Genomic DNA, 20518 nt, shown 5'->3' with positions numbered 1-20518 from the left:
AATTATTTTGCAAATTCACAGGGACTTCATTAAGTTCTTTGTTAATGAAAAACTTCAAAGCATCCAAAAATTATTTTTGAAGCTTTTCTAATATTCTTATAACAGCACGTCTCCTACTTTAGGATCTCTGTTTAAAAAATATTTGCAAAATCAAATTAAACTAATTTAATCTTCATGCAAACAAAATAAACAAGATATTTAGGTGAAACAAAAAAAAGTAATCTCCATCTGGCATCTCATTTACGAAGGCATTGTGGTCAACTAGATCATTTTCTTAAAGATGAAGAAGCCATGTTTGGCTGTGCAGTCTTCAGTCTGTATTCCCTAGGCAGCATGTAGTGTTTTCTGCGAAAAAATGGTCATACCCAGTTTTGGTAAATGAAACTCCCATCTTCTGACAAACAGATGATGGAAAAAGAATTACAGTAATTTCACGATTATAAACCGCACCCAATTATAAAGCCACACTTTCATTCGTAGCGAAGATCCGCGCGCAACAAAGTAATGAATTAGTAACCGAATCACAAGTTTACTGGCTTGGCTCGGGGCTGGGTGGGCTCGGCCCCGCTCGGAGCTGCCAATGGGGCTGGGTGCCCAGCTCGGTGCTGCTGCCCGGTGCCGGCAAGAGCCCGCTCCTCCTGCCGCGCAACAGAGTAACCAATTTGTAACAATCGCGCGATCGCGGGTTTCACTGGCAGGTGCTCAATTCGCGAGCTCACACTTCCGGGTTGGGAAATTTCCGGACTTTGTTCATATATTGGATGCACCAGAGTATAAACTGCACGTCTGGGTTGGGACCAAAATTTTAGTCAAAATGGTGCAGTTTATAATCATGAAATTACTGTGATTTGTTCCTTATTATGCATTTCTCTTTTCGTAAGCATCATCTCCTTTTTTCCTCAGTTTACTTTTATTGGCATTGTTCATTCACGTTCAGTTTTTAAAGAAACCCTCTAACAAACAATGCTCATCACATTTTGTGCGTGGATGAAGTCTGCTACATTGTTGTTTGTATAATGATTAAATGAAAAACAGTGTTAGACTAGCTTCACCCTCACACACATACTGAAAAGGATCACGTTGAGGCTAAGATCCTAATGGCAATTGTTACAACTGATGAACAGCTCTGTATTTTATTACCTGGTAAGAGTGGAGAAACATGGCACACAACTCAATAGTTTCTCCTCTATTTCTAGAGCTGGACATGTAGTTCCTTAGTCTATCACTTTCAACCAGTTTTGAGATGTCAATTATTTTGAGTGATTTTGTTAGTATGAATAAAAATGTCCATCCACATCAAGTAAAAATTTACCTGTTGACACCATCAGTGTGATTGCATGTCCCAATTTAAACAGAAAGATGAGAACAGGATATTTGTCTTGCTGGAAATAAAGTAATGCTGCCAGCATACATCCATCATGGTGGATTTTCAAGGTTTCTCATCTTGAAAAATACGTGACAAACTCTTAGCAGCAACAAAATACCATCACAGACCTCACTACTTATTTCTTCTAAGCACAGAGAACATTTCCTTTATTGTGCCTTTTCTAACATATGGATTTTGTAAAACACAAAGCTGCACCAAGGTATGATAATCTATTGAACATGCTCTCACCTTCACAGTCTGAAGGAGAGAGGGAAGAGACAAACTACATTAGCTGGACTGCCTGCCCTCTCCCAACAGCACTATCAGCTCCAGCAATGGTATGCAGGATGTACATCCCCACCATCACCAGCAAGCATGACCTGTAACAGCAGTAGCAGCTGGGCAAAAACTTTATTCCTCCTTCCCTGAAGCACCACAGGAAAAGAAAACCTGTGAATTTCACCCCTGGATGCTCGTTCTGCTGTCAAGAGCACAGTATGGCAGGCTGGCACCCAAGAGAGACTCTACTGAAGATGGAAAGCACAGGCCACCATTTGTCCTCCGATCAGCTCACAAACAGTGGAGGATCCATTTGTTTCAAGTGCTGATGACAGGAGGCAAATAACGTGAGCGACCATAGCCAGCCACCCACCCACCTTCTGTCAAAAACCCATAAAGAACATCCTTTAGATAGTGTTCTCAATCATAACTGGCTCCCAACTATTGCTGTGGCAGTCTGTGTGTTTGGCACAATTCAACAGCCCCCACTCATGAGTTCCTGCACTCTCCACACCAGTCAGATCTGCTTGCTTGTTCAAGCTCTCCACCTTCCCTTGGTAAGAAATTGTAGCCCTGTGAACTACAGGCACACAACACAAGCAGCTGGTTTGCTGTTTGCCACATCCACAGCTGCCAGGGAACTGCAAGTAGTTTACCTCCAAAAAATACAGGGAAGGGGTGGCAGGAATAACATACATCAGCAATCAGAAGCTTTCCTGAGTGACAGCAACTCTGTTTTGGAAAACTCTCCCCTGTAGAGTGGGAACAGAGATGAACAGTGGGAGGGGTTCTGTCCCCGTAGTTGTCCTCAATACCAAAAACTGTTTAGGTGGTTACTCACTAATTCAGAGAGAAATGGGGGAGAAGCAGAAGCAATCCTTTTGTTTTTTTAAAAACTACTTTTAAATCAATCAGAGGTTAAGCTTGCAAGGTATAATTAACTTTGCTATTCACAGCCCATCATGCCACCCATCATCTCCAGCAAACAAAGAGATGTTAACCCATCTGGATCATGTATTTGTAACTCATGCTAAGCTCTATCATGAAACCTCTGTTAAACTCCACTGAAAAACAAAAATCAGAAAATTTAAAATAAGCAAATTGCGTAACCCCTATCTGAATTAGCAGTTATCCTACATTGGAGAGTCATAGGCTTAATGTTCTCCTAAACAATATAGCTAATATTAAAGTCAAATCAGAAGAAAAGGTAAACCCTACCCAGGATAGACACTCATGGATGCAATACAAAAAGAAAAGCCTGTAAGTATAGGATCAGTGCAGCCAAATGGATTGCCTCTGAATTAAATTTTCTAAGAGGTTTATCTGATTGGTGAACAATAAATTCAAATTAAGTCCACTAAAATCAATATAACAATAACATTTTGTATCCCTGAGGAGCCATCGGGAGCCAATTGTGAGACTGCAAAAACCTCATCTTAAATTAGAAGCTGCGATCTGAACTCATGCCACTGTGTTTTAGCAATTTTCTTTAAGACAAACTCAGTAAAGCAGACAATACTGTATGTGCAACAAGAACCAGGAAGGGAGAGACTTGCTGCATGCATTTAAGATGCAGTGTTAGCCTTTGCTAGAAATTCCTTATTTTATATTCAACTTAGTTCCATACACTTTTGCCTAAGATAAAGGAGAAACAAAGACAAGTTGTGTTTGTTTGTCTGAAGATTATATCTGTAATTACTATCAAGGAAAAAAGAAATTTCAGCTAATAAACAAGGTTTTTTTCTGTAAAAGTAATTTATTTTTCAAAGACCCACAATCTGCTTCTCTGTGTGACTGGGAAGAACAGTTATTGGTGTTCCCCCTAACTTAGACTTTATCTTTCTCAGTTAACTAAAGTATTTACTTTGTTTTCTTTTGTAATGTCTGATAAGAAAAGTACTTTGTGAATAACTCTCTTTACATCCCTTTCTATATCAATAGCATTTTTTAAGATTCCAACTTCCTTATTCAAAAAACAAATTGATGAGTTAACTTATTGCACTGACTCACATCGCAATGTGACTAGAAACTGTAGAGAAGATAATCTGTGTTTAAAATCAAATGTTTTCCTATATGAAAAAGCTTTCTCCTTTTTTTAAACTTTTTTGGGTATGTTTTATTTTTTTCACTCTCCTTTTCATTATACTTCACAATATCCCAAAAATGCAACAACAGGGTATTCAGAAAAGCTGCTGCATATGGAGAACTGACAAGCCCTTCTGAAGAGCCTTTCAGCCTACCGTCTTTGATTGCCTCTCCCAGGATTCAGCTTTCTTAAAAGCTCCTTCTGAGGCTTGAAAAATAGTATGTACTAAAAACCCACAAAACACCACCTTAGGCAGTGAAGTACATCTTAACAGAGCTATTTACAATCCCTTCGACAGTGGAGAATGCAGTGTGCCCAATCTACCACTAATCTTTACAGACACACACACAAGAAGTTCATAAAGGAGGGTGAAGTCAGCACCACACCCCTCACTGAGCAGCTAATCCTAGTTATGCACGACATGACCTGACTGAACAGACCATTACCAAAATCCTTCATGTGCTCCATCAAAAATTTATGTTATTTATACATAAGATAATTATTTCAGTATTTAATCCTTTCTACCATGAAATACAAGCAGCTCTGTTTCATCAGGCTCAAAAAATCATCTAAAACATAATTTGCATGAAAGGACCAGTGAAGAATGACATGGTTAATACCAGAACATTTTGTTTGTAAAGAGCAGCCAACACTCAATTACTCCATTCACATATATAACTATTTTACATTCCAAACCAAGCACAGTCTAGTTCCGCTGTTATTTCAGATAAACTTTATTCTACAAAGACAGATATGCAAGCCCTAAATCTCTAATACCAGTTTATTTAACAAACACCGTCCTTATCAATAGATTTTTCCCTTTATCTTGCCCTTGGTTTAAAATGCTAAACTGTTCATTAGAAAACATTAGAAATCAAGAGTTTCCTGAGGTGCTTAGATAAGTCTTTAGGATTAACAATCTGAGTACAGAAAGTACTGTTCACCCCTCCCCACTTGCCCCAAGAAGTTTACCAGTGCACAGAGCAAGTCTACTGCTTCCAAGATAAGCTCCTGGTGGCCAATTCTTGTGACTCCAAGATCTTCCAGCTCCTGATGAGTAATTCGTAATAGCTGGTCACCACTAATCTTCTCTCTCTCAAAGTTCTTTATATATTGCTGCAGGCAATCATCAAGACCTGCAACGAAAGGACAGAAGGAGAAGACAAAAGTTAGCAACATTTTGTACCCTACTAGGAAGCAAAACTGACCAAAAATTAAGCCAGCAGAGGATTCTTGTTCTATCTTTAAGAGAAGTATTTTGACATTATAAAAACTTTGTTACCCAGAAACCTCAAGATTTGAAGAGCTATGCCAGCCATGGCTCTTTTTAACCTGTGGACAATACCAAATGCTCCTGAAGCCTGAACAAAGCCCTGAATTCTTAAGGTTTACTGGGCTATGAATGTCAATCTGGCAGCCCCAATAACAGGTATGTTAGGGATGCCTCCATCACATCTGGAAGGGGAGAGTTGGAAAGGGACAATAGAACACAGAGACAAACACAAAGGGGCAGTGCCACACCACAGCATCTCTCACACTCCAAGGTCACCCATTGCTGAGTCACCTGAACGTTCACAGATCATGCCAGCCTCTAAAACAATCTGCAAAGAGCTCTAGTGAACAAGAAAGGGAGAAGCACTGCAAATGCAAAAACTGGGCCCCAACTGCGGCAGCAGATCCAGCTCAATGTGCCACAAAGAGAACCTCCAAGGAGTGACAGTACACAAATCAGCCTGAAAAGCTACTCAAATCAAGACCTGGGTGCACTTCTCAGAGCACAGTAATCAGGGAGCAGAAACAGGCCCATTGTGCCAAAAAACATGCTAGAAGGTCCTGCAGCACATTTGCTTAGGACATGGCTGAATGCAGGGTACAGGTCCTGCTTTGGGGGGGCATCCAAGTTCCACCTTCTCAGTTTGATTGTGAGTCAATGACAGGCACCTGGCCACACATTTTCACCTGGAGCAAAGAGCATGGCAGAATGGGAGAGAATCCATCAGGCATCTCTAGCCCATTGATCTTTGCCCAAGACAGCCAGCTAGTAGGGAAGCTCTGCAGTATGTGCACTCATGTACCAAGGGGATAAGTAAGACTCTTGGGTATTTGGTGGTCAATTTAACATTTCTGTCTGGATACTTTTCAATGTGTCAACATGACTGCTACCAAGCAATAGGACTTGACAAAGCTCTGAATGCATTAATTTTACCAATTCTTGAGAGATACAACTTTTCTGAAAAATGTCTTCAAACAATCCCTAATAGTGAAAAGACATCTGCTCACTAGACTGGAAGAAAGCAAGACCATTCTTACTTGCTAATCAAAATGTCTGAAAAATCTGAAGATAAATGGAAGATAAAAGATTGATCTGACTGCTGAACCCCAGTCACCTTGTAAGAGCACCGGTATACAACATAGAGTTCTCTGAAACTGGTTTTGTTGCATTTTTGGCTCTCATTCGTGCCTTTCAGAGTATAGCCACACCTCAGAAGAGACTCACATGAGGAACATATTGGTGCTGCAGGCAGGGATGCCTCAGTACCAGGCCAGCCCATTGTTCCTGGCTCAGCCCTTGGCCAAGAGTCACCCACACTCTGTCCCTGCTACATCAGCACAATACCCATAGGGCTTTAACCTCTAGAATGTACACCCTGAAACTAAACCACACAAACACACTGCAAAAGAAGCACTCCAGTCTCAGGACAAAGTCCCCAGTACCAGCAGACTTCAACCATGTCCTTCCAGAGCCTGCTGCCTGATTTTCTTCCTCCAAAACAAAGCCACTTAAAGGTTGAGGTTAAGCAAGTACTTGAAGCTACTGCCTTCATTTCATTGCCCTTTTAATCAAATAGCTGCTCAAGCCATTCTTCAGGAAAGAAACTTTAAAAGGGCAGGAGAGGCCTCCTCCATAGGCAGCTGCTCAGATCAGCTCAGCTAAGGTGCACCAAATTTGTGGGGTTGATCTCTGTACAGACCATCCTCTTAAGGGCTAGACTCGATGATCCCTGTGGGCCCCTTCCACCTCAGAATATTCTGTGATTTTGTGACAGGGTGAAAATTGAGCTGTCAGAGAAGACGACCAGCCTGGCTGAACAGAGAGCTTTGACTGGAACTCAGGAAAAAAGGAGAGTTTATGACCTTTTGCAGAAGGGGTAGGAAACTCAGGAGGACTACAGGGATGTCATGAGGTTATACAGGGAGAAAATCAGAAAAACCAAAGCCCAGCTAGAACTTAATAGGGCCAGTGCCATAAAAGAAAAAAGTGTTTCTATAAATACATTAGCAATTAAAGGAGAGCCACAGAGAATCTTCAGCTTTTATTGGATATGGGGGGAAACACAATGGTGAAGAATGAAGAAAAGACTACGGTACTTAATGTCTTCTTTGCCTCAGCCTTGAATAACAAGACCAGTTGTTCTCCAGGGGCCTAGCCCCCTGAGCTAGAAGACAGGGATGGGGAACAGAATGAAGCCTCCATAATCCAATGGGAAATGGTCAGTGACATATTACATTACTTACACGCACAAAAGTCTGTGGGGCTGGATAGGATCTACACAAGGGTACTGAGAGAGCTGGTAGAAGTGCTCACTGAGCCACTTTCCACCAAATACCAGCAGTCCTGGCTAACTGGAGAGGTCCCAGTTGACTGCAGCTCAGCAAATTTGATGTCCATCTCCAAGAAGTTCTGCAAGGAAGATCTGGGCAACCACAGACCTTTCAGTCTGAACTCATGCCAAGAATGGTCATGGCGCAGCTCTTCTTGAGTGCAACAACACAGCACATCCAGGACAACTGGGAGATCAGGCCCAGCCAGCATGGATTTAGAAAAGGCAGGTTCTGCTTGACCAATCTGAGCTCCTTCTGTGACAGGGTGACCCCCTTAGTAAGTGAGGGAAAAGCTGTGGTGTTGTCTACATAGACTTCAGTAGTCTTTGACATCATTTCCCACACCATTTTCCTGGCAAAACTGGCTACCAGGGCTTAGATGGGTGTACTCTTGGCTGGGTGTAAAACTGGCTGGATGAGTGGGCTCTGGAAGTAATTGTGATGTTCCTTGGGTTTCATCAGTAAAATCTTTACTGATGATCTGGATGAGGGGCTCAATGCACTTCTGCTCTTCCTGAACTTAAGACCCACCCAGACTGCTGAACGATAATAACATTATAATAATTAACATCATTAGGCAGCAAAAATGAATTACCACTTAGGGCACTAGCCACACAAATCCAGAATAAGACATGACAAAGGCACTCTATAAACAGTCACTGACAGATAATTCTACATAAAGGCATTAGTCTTCCTCCTCCTGCTACCTAAGTATTTTTGTCATTCAGTTGTAATCTAGGTGGAGGCATGTACCTCTCACAGGGTAAGAAAAAAGTTTAAGAGAACAAAAATATTACTGACAATTGTTTGACTCATCAATTTCATAAAAACTACAGCCAGGAAACAACAAAGTAATTTAACCATATACTGGATGACGTTTTCAGAATAGCTTGCCACAAATACATCTCCTTATTCCCTAAACGTCCTTTTAAAGTAATTTATTTCTATCATTATATTTCTAAATTAAAGAACAGTTCTTTTTTTAAACAAAACTGTGCACAGATGATGATGATGATAATGTTGACAACAATAATAATAATAATAATAATAATACAAAAAGGCCAGCATTCCTTTCCCACACCTTTTGCCCCCAAAGCTACAACACATCCAGACAGCCACTGCTGCCTTCAAATCAACAGGAGGGGAACTGCAGGGAACGAGCGTTCCCAGCTGATGATGCCATTAACTTGGGACAGGACGAGACATACCAAAAAACATCAGGTGCCTGGAGAGAAAGCTAAATGAAAATAACAACTTCATTAGAGTACTGTCTTCTCCTAATTTCCTGCAAGTCCAAAATCCACCCAACCTCAATGAAGTTAGCAATTTTTCCAGCTGCCAAGGGCTGCTCTGCTCCCTCCCCAGTGTCATATTAGAGGATGTCACCCAACCCCCATAACACAGCAATTCCAGCAAATAACTCCATTTGATGCACTACTCCCTGTTCCTGGCCACGGGTGAGATTAAGGTTGTAGAGTATCCAGCACTCCTGGATGTTTCAGTCCAAAAACCAGGTTCATGATTATGTTCTGGATGTGTAAGGCCCCAGGGTATGTCAAAAGCAAGTTTTGTGATGTCAGTACACAAGTAAAAGTCTTATATTCAACAACTGTACTCCTCACTCAAAATAACTGCAAGAATTTCGAGTATATGTAAAGGCACAGGTGTTTTAGTAGCAAGAGAGGTAAAGTATGACACTCATCCTCTTGAACTGTATTATGATAATCGTCTTCCTTCTAAACCTACTCTGTAAAGGAAACTATATACTATAACCTTCCTTTTTTTTTTCCTTGAAAGATTCCTGGTCTTGAGTTCCAGCAAAACTTAAAACTCCAATGATGCTAACTACTCAGGAAGGACTCTTCTGCCCCACATGCTTTCCACCTGAATTATCAACCATGGAGTCTGGCAATGCTGTCCAGATCCCATTATCCACTCATTACCTGGCCCCTCTTGATTCACACCTACAAGAACACCTAAGATGTTAATACATTGTCCATCTTTGTTAGCCAAGGTGTTATGGACACAGATGGACCATTCTGGGCATTGACAGAAAAGGAACAACTCTATACTTAAGCCTCAAGCAAGCTCTACCTCACCTGTGGGATTAAATACATTAAAACCAGCAAGAAAGTTAAAAAAGCTCCTCCAGAAGAAACTGTGCAAAAGTATCAATACTTAAAACATTAAAAAAAAAACAAAACTTCTCTAGACAAGTTTCTCTTGCAAGTAGAACATACTGGAGCTGTTTATTTTCCCCAACTTTGTCATTGAGTTCTACCTTGCACAGGCCTATTTAGAGATTATCAAATCATTAATAATTTTTAACAGTTCACAGATGCGAGAAATCAGATTTCTACATAGCTAATTCCTTATATTACAACAGCATCATAGAAACTGATTATGAAGGGCTTAATTTCATTTTTTTACTGATATGATTTTCTGGAACAAGACTGCAAGATCCACCACAACCCTCCAGAGAAATCTTCTATGGTCATAGTCTCCTAACTAATAACTTCATTCTAAGGTATTGTCTTATTTTGACGAGTGTACCAGGTCATCTTTTGAAACAAACTAACCAACAAACTGCTGTGCAACTCTGTGCCACATCTGTGGTAACTGAAACTCAAGTAAGTCTCTCCATAAAATATATTCTGAGGTTCTGATCTCAGTCTGCTCCTCCTCTGCAAGCAGTTCAATCTATTCTCTCACCTCTAAGAGACAAAAAATATTAAATAGGCTTTTTCTATGGCTAGATCTGAATTAAAAATCAGCTGCTCAAATACAGTTCTAAAAACACAGGCAACTAAGTAGAATACTCTTCCCCAAATTGCCAGTAAAAGAATTTTTCTTCAAGGTTGGGAAACTACAGTGGAAATAACAGAACTTCTGTCCTTCGGCCACCTTTTCAGTTTGGGTTAAGGAAAAGATGATGAACATTACAGGTTTAACTATCATACCTGAAGCTTTGACAAGGCAGTATATTTTTCTACTCCCCAGGTATATCAGAGGATGCAAACTGTAAACTTCCCTGAGCAAGTCCTTATTCTGTAAAGCACTTACTGAAAAGCAGTAACATACAAACAATACATGGAATAAATTTGCATGGGAAGAAAAGGCACACAGATGTAGTTAAAAAAAAAAAAAAAGGAAAAAAAGGTCTAGGGCTTTTCTTTTTTCTTTAAATATAAGATATAAGGCAAACAAATTTATCTTCCAATCTGAACAGGAGTACCTGAACTCCATCAGCTTTCATACCTTAACAAATACAAATGCAAGCAACAGACTGTAGCACAGAACTTACCAAGCCATGAAAAAGAAAGGTAAGCTAGAATTTAATATAAACTGAGTGTGCATATATGTAGCACTATCTAATGCCTTTCCATATTGCAAACTACTATTTACAACACATTTTACTTAAGTTTACTTAAAGTAGCCTGATGGAAGTGACCTCTCAAAAGCTGAAGTTGTTTTATCCCTGCTCACCATTAATTATGCATTAAATTTAAATCAAGCATTCTTAAGGACTGACCAAACACCTTTGAGACTGCACGTCAGTCTACGTTATGGTTCAAACTTGAAAGTTCAGCTGAGCTCCTGGTAAGTTAAAACATTTTGCTATGACATATGCATTTGCACCTAGGCTTTACTAATCCAGGGCTGACAGGCTATTAGTCTATTCACTTTAATTGCTCAAAAATACAAGCTTTAGTTATGCCCAAAAGCAAAGCAAGCACAAAACTGTTCCCTCTCTTTTACCTCCACCAAGAGAGCTGTTCCTGGGCACAGACACTGCTGGCAGGTCACAGCAGGCAATTATCCCCACTCACATTTTCTCCCCAGAACAAGACCAGGAAAGGCCAGTTTCCCCCCAGTCTGTACATGGGAGATTGGAATTTGGGAACTCTCCATGACCCTCAGTGCTCATGTCACCATAGGAACCAGGGCAAGCCAAGCCAGCCCCTTCCCCACCTGAGAGACAAAGATAATTTTCCTCTGCCCACGGAAGGGATGCTCACTGCTTCAGGGTCTCCAGCACCTCCTGGGCTTCATATGTAACAAACAGATGTCACAGTTATTAGTGCCAGAAGATGGTGCAAATAACAGAACATTTTAAGTGCCATGGATGGCAAATGCCTACTGTGAACAAGATAGCTGCAAAAAAGTAATGCCCCATCCCAGAGGAGCACTGTAGGAAGGATGTTCAATGAACCACCAGAAGCAGCTTTCAGCACAGATTGGAAAAACATTATGATACATTTGAAACTGGAAAAAAAACCCCAACACATTAACTGAAGGCAGATTAAGGAATGGGTATTACATTAATGAAAAAAAGAATTGCCAAATGCCTGGATTACAGTAGTATTTGCAAAAGAGCTAGACAATCACTTTCTGCAGTTTATCTGTAATTTCAGGTGAAAGCCCTCTAACTGCAAAACATATCTGTCCTTTAGTTTATAGAATTATTCTGTCTCTCATTCCATTCTCCCCCTCTCTATGACACAGAGGAGTAAAATAAAATTCCAAAAGCATTAAAGAGAAATATTAAAAATTACAAGAACATCCAAATAATTATTCCATCAAGCATTACATGTATTCATAGAATATAGTATAAGATAATATGTTTTCTATGTGCAGTTTAGTTTAGATGTATTTTTAACTAGAAATTTTCAAATGTTTAGTCAGAACATTAATGGAAAGGTATTGCTAACTAAAAACTATTTTAGATAATGAAAGAGAAACACAATTTAAAAACTCATTTTATATCCACTGGGTATATACTACTACATCCACAAAAGAATGTTATGTTTGTAAAATGAAGAATGCAAAAGAGATGTGAACATGAAAAGCAGCAACATAATTCAAATTCAGCCTCTCTCGACTTGTTCTTCTCCTTTGCCAGGAGAAGGACCTGTGGTTGGCCAAAGGAAAGCCACAAGCAAACAAGATGGCAATTACACTGGGCAAGAACCTGGGAGTCAAAGAGTGCATTTGTGATAGCAACGGATCAAATGGAGATCAAAGATGTATTGTCTCAAGTCACTATGAATCCTGCAATTAAAAATTAAATCCTGCTCAAGGAATCCAGCTCTGAAATCTGCTATTTCTGTGCCTATAGATACACTCTTGCACTCTTATGAGACCTGGATATATTAAGTGTATGACCACATTGGCAATACAGAGCAATTTTTTTCATCAGAAAATTGTAGAAATAGCAAGACTGTGTGGATCCCATATGGCTAAACGAAAGCTCTACTTTACAAAGAACTTCACACTGACCAATTTTAAAAGTATTTATTGAAAAAAGAAAACTAAAGGAGGAGACAAAAGAAATCAAAAATGTACACCCAGAACTAGTTACAAGCATGACTTAAAGATACACAAGACCAAACTCGCTGCTGTGTCCAATAGGGCTTATTTTAATAAAATCAGTTAGACTACTTATAATCAGTGTTTATTATGGCAAGTTAGACTTGTTAATTACAAGAGTAGTATCCACAGCATTTTGTTTAGCTCTTCATAAATGTAATCATTCATATTTCCCTGTGTACTTTTTGCTTCCATTATGCCCATCAGAATAGCAAAGCTAGATCTTTACACAACCACATACTAGTTTTGCAAAGTATTTAAAATCTTAAAACATGGATAACACTGCAACAACCAGTGTCAAGCTTTATTTCTATGAAATTCAAGGATTAGTATCCCTGATTATCAATATTGTTCTCAATGTAAGGGGTTGTAATTATTGTTATATTTAGGACTTTTATTATTGGATTACAATGAATACATTGTTCAGCTACAGCTGTGGCCTTTACACATGAAAAAGGCTGAAGTGTGCTGAAAAGTTTGTGTAGCTGATAATGGCAGCAGAAATCTCTTTGACAGAGGAAGGGAGAGGAGCCAAACAACCCACAGCATCATTAAATATCAGGAATCCCTCAAATGAAGCAAAATCAAAGGAACACATTCACTTATTCCTGATAAACACAACACCCAACTGCAGGGGCCTAGGACAACCCCAGGGGAGATGGGATGAGAAAGTGTGCATTCACTTTCATAGTAAAATGTACAAATTGTCAGCTTTTTAAGTTCAGGGTTAGAAGTTCAGCCTTATAGGGGAGATAAACTGGAAATATCTGATCCAAAAACAGAAGTTCTCAAAAAAGTTGTCCAAGTATTATTAAGATTATAAGACAATAAAGACTGAATTAAATACTTGCCTCAAATTTCAGAGGAAATTACATTATTTTTTCTTACTTAAGTCTATGCCCTTATGATTTTTGGAGCAGCTTTGACAACAGGAATGTACCATCAAAGCTTTGCAAAAAGCAAGAGGCAAAAGTGACATCGGTACTTTACATGTAATAATATATTTTTATGATCCAGGCTTATGATTTTTAAGAATCCAGTCAGTCTAGTCTTATTTGGGGTCCCACAATGCTAGAGACTGAACAAAGTAACAGACAAGGAGACATGGCCCTGACCCAAGAAGCTCAATTTCTTTTCCCAAGAAATTCATGCTGGCAAGCTAATAAAGCCAAATCCCTCAACAGCTACTTTTATTTCTACCCTGTTTCACATTGCAGTTTTCATACTCTCATAATCATTCTCCCCATTTTTCACATGTACTCTAGTTTGCAGAGTACCTCAGGAAAGGGAAACCTCCTTGGGTCCAATCAATGTTTAACTTCTTCCTCAAAGTACCACGTTTCTGCTCCAATTACCACAAGTAAACTAGAATACACTGCAACTATCTTAGCTCATAGGAATTCTTTCAACCACCACTATAAAATCAGGGATCTAAATACCATTAACTAACACCCATTTGATTTGTGTTTCATTACCTGTTAAAATTTCAAATGCTACCATTTTTATTCTCTAAAATGATTCCTTGTACAACAGCTGTCTTAAACACTACCGCTGCAGGGATTTGATGCTTCCTAAAAATTTGCTACCACACATCCAGCTACAAGGAGCAACTTTATCACTCATACAATACAAGGCAACATATGAATGAGCACAACAGTGCCTTCTGACTTTAGAGTTTCTAGAGGCTAGGACAAAGCAACTTTATAAGATTAAAACACAGCTAATCCCCAAACACACAATATTCTGGTGCCAGCACACGAAGAGGCTGCACCACTGGTTTACACGGGAAAAGCAACTGCCCATCTAATAACAGCTTTATTACTTCTCCAACACATCTCTCTAGCAAGCACTGAGCACTAAGACATTAAAATAGGCTGAAATGAGGACCACCAGACTCAAGTACACCACCACCATAGCAGTGCCAGAGTTGGAGAGGACCAAAGCAAACCAGCTCTGCATCTGCCCCAGCCCTGGGCTACAGCTGCACATCCCTGAGCACAACTGCACTAATGTGCAGCACCCGCCCCCAAACAATTCTGCACCAAGTAGAAAGGACAAACTATCAAATTCCCCAACATTACTGTAAGCATTGAAATGCAACCACCATATTCCCTAAGGATGGCAGGCTTTGTCTAAATAGGTGTGGTACTGGCTTCTCACAATTAGAACAGTTTAGAAGGGGCTAAGTCTGAAACACTCCCGCAGGACTTAAGATATGAAAGTCTTAATTTTCCATAGCTTTTCAGTGTCTCCCATGATTATTTGCAGCTGTGCTTCACACCATACAACTATAGAAAGTGCAAAGCCATCCAATGTGCAAGCACAGACCAGGCAGGACAGGAGGGAAAGTTTCTTCTAACTCTGAATGAACTCCCTCCCATTCCTTTTTCCTTCTCGCAACGCCCATGCAATTCCCAGGGTTGAAGCTCTTTAGATTGAGTCTGCACAACTCAGCACAGTGTGAGACTTGGGATGGTTTTAGAGCTGTGGGCAGAAAAAGCTGTGCATCCCCCTGCACATGACAAAGAAACATCTGTAACTTAAAACACTGGTCAAATACTTCAACATGTGTAGGAGTGTCTTGAAGAAGAAAGGGAAAGCTATACTTCTAATATTCATCCCTTCACATACAATGTCTCAATAACTATCCCACACCTCTGGAAAATATAAATTAATCATGTATTAAAGAGAAAAATGACTAAAATATGTTAGACAGTCAAAAGATGTTTATGTAAGCAGACCCCTGACATTAGCCAAGTAAGTAAATAAGTACTGGTTGTTCCTTCAAATGCCTTCCCATGTTTGCATTTTTACAGCATGCTCTGGAGCAGCCACCTGAAACACACTGCTGTTACACTAAGGGCTCTCCTCTTCTTCCTCCCCCACACAGGCTAATACATGCTATTATGCAAAATAGTCAGACAACCCCTCCACTCTTTATTAGAGTTTTTTACCATGAAAATCAGCTTTGCTGCCAAGAATTTATTATGCCAGAAGGCATCCTTTTGGCACAAGCCAGAACGCTGTGTCCCCAAAGAAATAATACAACAGTTGTTAAAGCTTTCCTTTACCTCTGTTACACTGTCTCCCACCCACTGGAGAAATCTGCTAATGGTTCAAATAAGGCTTCAAGATTTATTTGGTGATGTCCTCACAAAGGGGCTGTGGTTTTGATACAGCCCAGCAGCATGGTTAAAAGCAAACCAATTTATTTTGCAACAGGAGCAATTCTGTAGTTTTGCTACACTTACATTGAACCTCTCTCTGGAGTAACAGGGGACAAGATGCTAGGTTTGGTTGGGATTGCTTATATAATGACTTCATCCATGCTTCAAATGACTCTTCCTCCCCTTACATTTGATTCTCCTTCTGTGACCAGCAAAATCATCCAGTGTTCACTGGCTCTATCAGCCACCTCGCAGGGAGGATTCCAGAATTAAGAGAGCCCTAATGACATCAACCATAATTAGACAGAATATGTTCAAATTACTTTACAAACAGCCCTGTAAGTACAGCTTTATTACATTCTGATATGCACAGATCCACACCATGTTAAGAAGTAAAAACATTTTGGTTTTAAGCTTCTTGGCTAACACAATCTGCTTCAAACTATATCCAAAGCAGAGAGCTTTACATAAGAGAATAGGCAAAGATAACTTTACATGCATGCTCTTCCCCACTCTTCCTCTTGCTCATTAAAAGTGAAGAACACATTCCATCATGTAAAATCTACAACATGGACTGCAAGTTTGTGAAGTGGAAGTGCAAACCACACAACTGCATAATGGAAAAAATATCTCTGTTAGGTTTTTATTTTCTTTAGCAATATACTTTCCAAAATAATGTTGTCAGTTTTGCCGAGGTTGTAAATACACACAAATAAAAATTTAAAAAAATATGTTGAAGTGACAAGGTAAACTACACTTCAGTTAGTTTCTCATTTTACATAATCAGTTGCTTGTACAATTTATCCATATGAGCAAAATCTGTAACTAGGAATTAGACCCTTCAAAGACTGAATTAATCTACAGTGACATATTAGTCTCTTTCAAGTCTTGTCAATGTTATATCCCCAGGAAAGAGGAAGGAACATTTGCATGGAAAGTAACATGTGCACACACAAAAATAAATATTTATTTTTAACTATTAACTGCATAGCACTAAATTAATGATATAAAACCCACCCCTAAACTTCCTTCCCAAAGACAGGATTGGGTACGTCATTAAGTAATAGTATTACACACTAAATACATTTGTGTAAAATGCTGCCATTTAGTGTTACGAACATTTTATAATGCACATACATACACACACATTTATTTCACCAATTCAGAGGCCTAATGCTAGGAAATCCTATGAATAACCTGAAATTCCCACATTTTCCACTCTTGCAGGCAACACCGACAACTGTCTGTAGGGAGGTGGAAGATGCACACCATACTGTCTCTCCCAAGAAATTCATGTGGAAAGGGGCCAGGAATACCACAGAAAACATGCAGCCACTGAGAGCCCCACTTGTATAGACGCTCCAGAAGGCAGCACAAGGTACAGTGATGTTCTCCTGCACTGCCCCTAGCTGTACTGACAAACAGCCTTGCCCCAAGGCACGTGGAAGGCATGGGAAACAAGCAAAGCTGAGGTTCAACTGCAGCTCTAGTACAAGGTGAAATTTTACTAGTGACACAATTTTGATGTTGTGTTTCCTTTCTGTGATCTCCATCCTCTATTCTGCAATAACCCTGGCTGGTAGAACTAAATACTTGTATCAGTCAGCATGGGATAAAGTGCACCGATTATGGATATTCCTGCCCATTTCCACAAGACATCAGCAGGAGGTTTATGCTAAGTGCTGTTTAGCATTTCCTGTGCTAGCTGGATACAGCCAACTGCAGCATGCTTTCTGGTCTTGCTCCATTATCTCCTACCCATTTAAGCACTATTTATATTGAAAAGTGATATGGAAAAAGTATAAAAATCCTATGTATTTTGTTAGCACTTCATTCATACCTAATCAAAGGCCAGGAAAATAAAAAGAAAAAAAAACTCAAAGAAAAAAAAACAAAAAAGGTAAAAAAACCACTTTGCATTTTCACTCTGCTCTGGTTAATAAGACTGTTTACATGTATTGATTTTTCTACTGTATGAGACATTCCTTACTGCATATTTATCCTTTAACATATACATGAAACAGAAGGTTGGACAGATATCATTTCAAGTACTTGTAAAACATGAATGAATTAATAATTATTATTTTTATATTAGTTCTGGCTGACTTTGCATGCCCTCCTACTTGTTGCTAACAGCTGAAAGAAATGACTCCCTGTTACCACAAACTCCTCTGGGCTCACTGAAAACATTCTGAGTGAGACTTAGACTGGGTTGTTTTTTTTTAAAAAAAAAAAGAGAGGACACCTTTATTTTCAAGTATGAAACATATATTTTGTGTTTCTTTAAGGCATGAAGCACAAAATTTCACCACCATTTCCAAATCCCAACCATGTATCTATCAGCTGTATTCTGATCTTCCACTGTATCAAATGCATCCTAGTGCTTGTTTTACTTCATCCCCCCATTAAGAAACAGTAATACCTTAAAACATTCAGTTCTTTTAGAGTTTCTTTCCTAACTTAAACTATTTCAGAAATAACAGGACTTTTAATAATAAAGCATGCATGAAGTTAAGCTCTGGTAGAGAGGAAATGACAATTCTAATGCCTATATAGATAAGGTGCAATTCCTCTCATGACAGTTTCTGCTCTGATGAAGTTCCCTTCAGAGCTGGTTCTCTGCATAATAACCAATTTCAGAACTGTAATAGGTAGACAAGTAGAACATTGAAAGAATATCTGACGCTTTATATTAATAGCTTGCTATCAAAATTTCAACAAGTTATTGGTATAGTTTTGAAAAGAAAAATATAGGACATGCAGATTTTTGGTCCATTACTTTTTAACAAGCAAGTGAACCCCAAACATTAGGGTGAAAACTATGGGCAGAAGGACACTCTGGAGACTTTTGACTGGAGTGGTTTTTCAACACACTGCTCCATCACCTCAGGCAGCCTTTCCTGCAGCCAATTAACAGGACTCATCCCTGAAGATCACTGCCTTTTAACTGGTTGTCATGTTTTCAGCTGAAACTGCAGCATTCTCATCTGCAGCCCACTGCCACAAAAAAATACTATGGTTTCTGCACAGCAATAAGAAAATAGTTGGCAACACCTGAGCACCAGTGATGCAATCTTTAATAAATAAAAAACTAACTCTCCTTTAAATATCTTGCCACAATATTGTGCTCATAAGACTACGTGGCCAACTTGTGGTTACCATCAGACAAGGAAATCTTAGCCACATGTAAGATTTTTGCAAGAACCCTAAGCATCATCTTCAGCAGATGGGTACAGAGATCCTCTACAGATTCCTATTTGGAGAATCCATCTTACCACTGAGCTAGAGGTTGCATAAAAACCAGGGAAGCTCTACCTGTATCAGCATCATTCTCATTTATTCCTTTCCCAGCACCATCACCAGCAAAAATTCTCCTCAGCGCATATGTTATCCTCCCAGCCCAACCACTCCCTCTCTTCCTCAGCTCCTCCTTGTAATCTTTGCACCTAAACAGGAATGGAAAAACCATTTTATCCAAGCACTGTTTTTTCATCCTTCTCTCTCCCTCCATAGCTCCAAGGTCAGCATCTCCTGCAGCATGCAGCTTTCCTAAGTGGCAAGAGCTGTACAGCAGACTGACAAGAGCCTCAAAGATTTAGCTGCTGCTGAGAGCTGCTGCTGGCATTAGCAAAGCCATCCAGAAGGGCATTACTAGTTTCACCTCACTAATGTCACTTAGAAAATCCATGACTAGCAATAGAGGTATCAAAGACATCTTCCAAATTCCAAGGTGCCAATGTTGTGGTGTGCTAGAACCAGAGAAAATTGTGTTTGCTCTACATAAAAATTCAGACTGTGAGCAGCCATTAGGGATCCTCCCTCCTTGTCAGGAGAATTGCACCTCTACCATTTGCAGACAGAATTATATAAGCCAGTCTTTGGCAGGCAGAGCAGTGCTTTGACCTCCAAGAATTCAACAGGAGATGCTGTTAATGAAATAATTTTAACCCACACCATTCAGGTAGGGAGTGATTTCCTAACATGCGTCTCACAAAATCTGAGCACCACATTACTGCTGGGACCATCTTCTGTGATACAACTTGACACTTCAGTCATATGTTAAGCTCTGAAGCATCTGTTTCATAATAAACTGTTATATGCTTGCCAAGAACTGAAGCACTGTGTTTTTGGATGAGTACTACTAAGTTGCAAGACATAATTTAATACTCATCTGACATTGATGGTGACCCAACATTTAATGGAGCTTAATGCTCTTCTGATGCCACTGATTAAATTATTGCTCAGTAGTCCAGTTTCATCATCTACAATTTGCAAGGAAGCAAGACAGATATACAGGCACTGTCTCCTCTCACATCAGTGAATCAGTTTACTGGCAAGGAAAGGTTCCCTAATTGAAGTTAAAGGTAAGTACACTATAGTGCACCATTCGTCAGTCAGTACAGACTTTTGTTCAGATGCTTTAAGCCAATTATATTATTATGAAAAAGTGAAGCATGAAGCATTCCCAAGCACAAGGGGAAAATATGGGTAAAAGCCTTGACCCAGCATGTGCAATGACTTCATAACGTCCTGAGCACTGTCCAGGAAACTCATTCCTCTGGCCAACAGGAGTTTCTATTCATTTTCTCCTCACTAGGTTGTTAAACAGTTTGGTCACTGCTTAGGCACAGCTGTGCAAACAATCTT

General features: G+C 39.6%; 1 protein-coding gene across 6 annotated transcripts in view; it reads right to left on the bottom strand.

The window, feature by feature from the left end:
• CNKSR2 (connector enhancer of kinase suppressor of Ras 2) overlaps positions 1 to 20518 on the bottom strand; it is a 208892-nt gene that overhangs the window by 168372 nt on the left and 20002 nt on the right. For all 6 annotated transcript variants that reach the window (XM_033053293.2, XM_033053294.2, XM_033053289.2 and 3 more), the window contains exon 2: positions 4704 to 4867. In XM_033053293.2, the coding sequence (XP_032909184.1) occupies positions 4704 to 4867 (164 nt within the window). The remainder of the gene's footprint in view (positions 1 to 4703; positions 4868 to 20518) is intronic.

The sequence above is a fragment of the Catharus ustulatus genome, chromosome 2 (genome assembly GCF_009819885.2).
Source record: "Catharus ustulatus isolate bCatUst1 chromosome 2, bCatUst1.pri.v2, whole genome shotgun sequence".
Lineage (NCBI taxonomy): Eukaryota > Metazoa > Chordata > Aves > Passeriformes > Turdidae > Catharus > Catharus ustulatus.
This window is presented reverse-complemented; position numbering and strand designations above follow the sequence as displayed.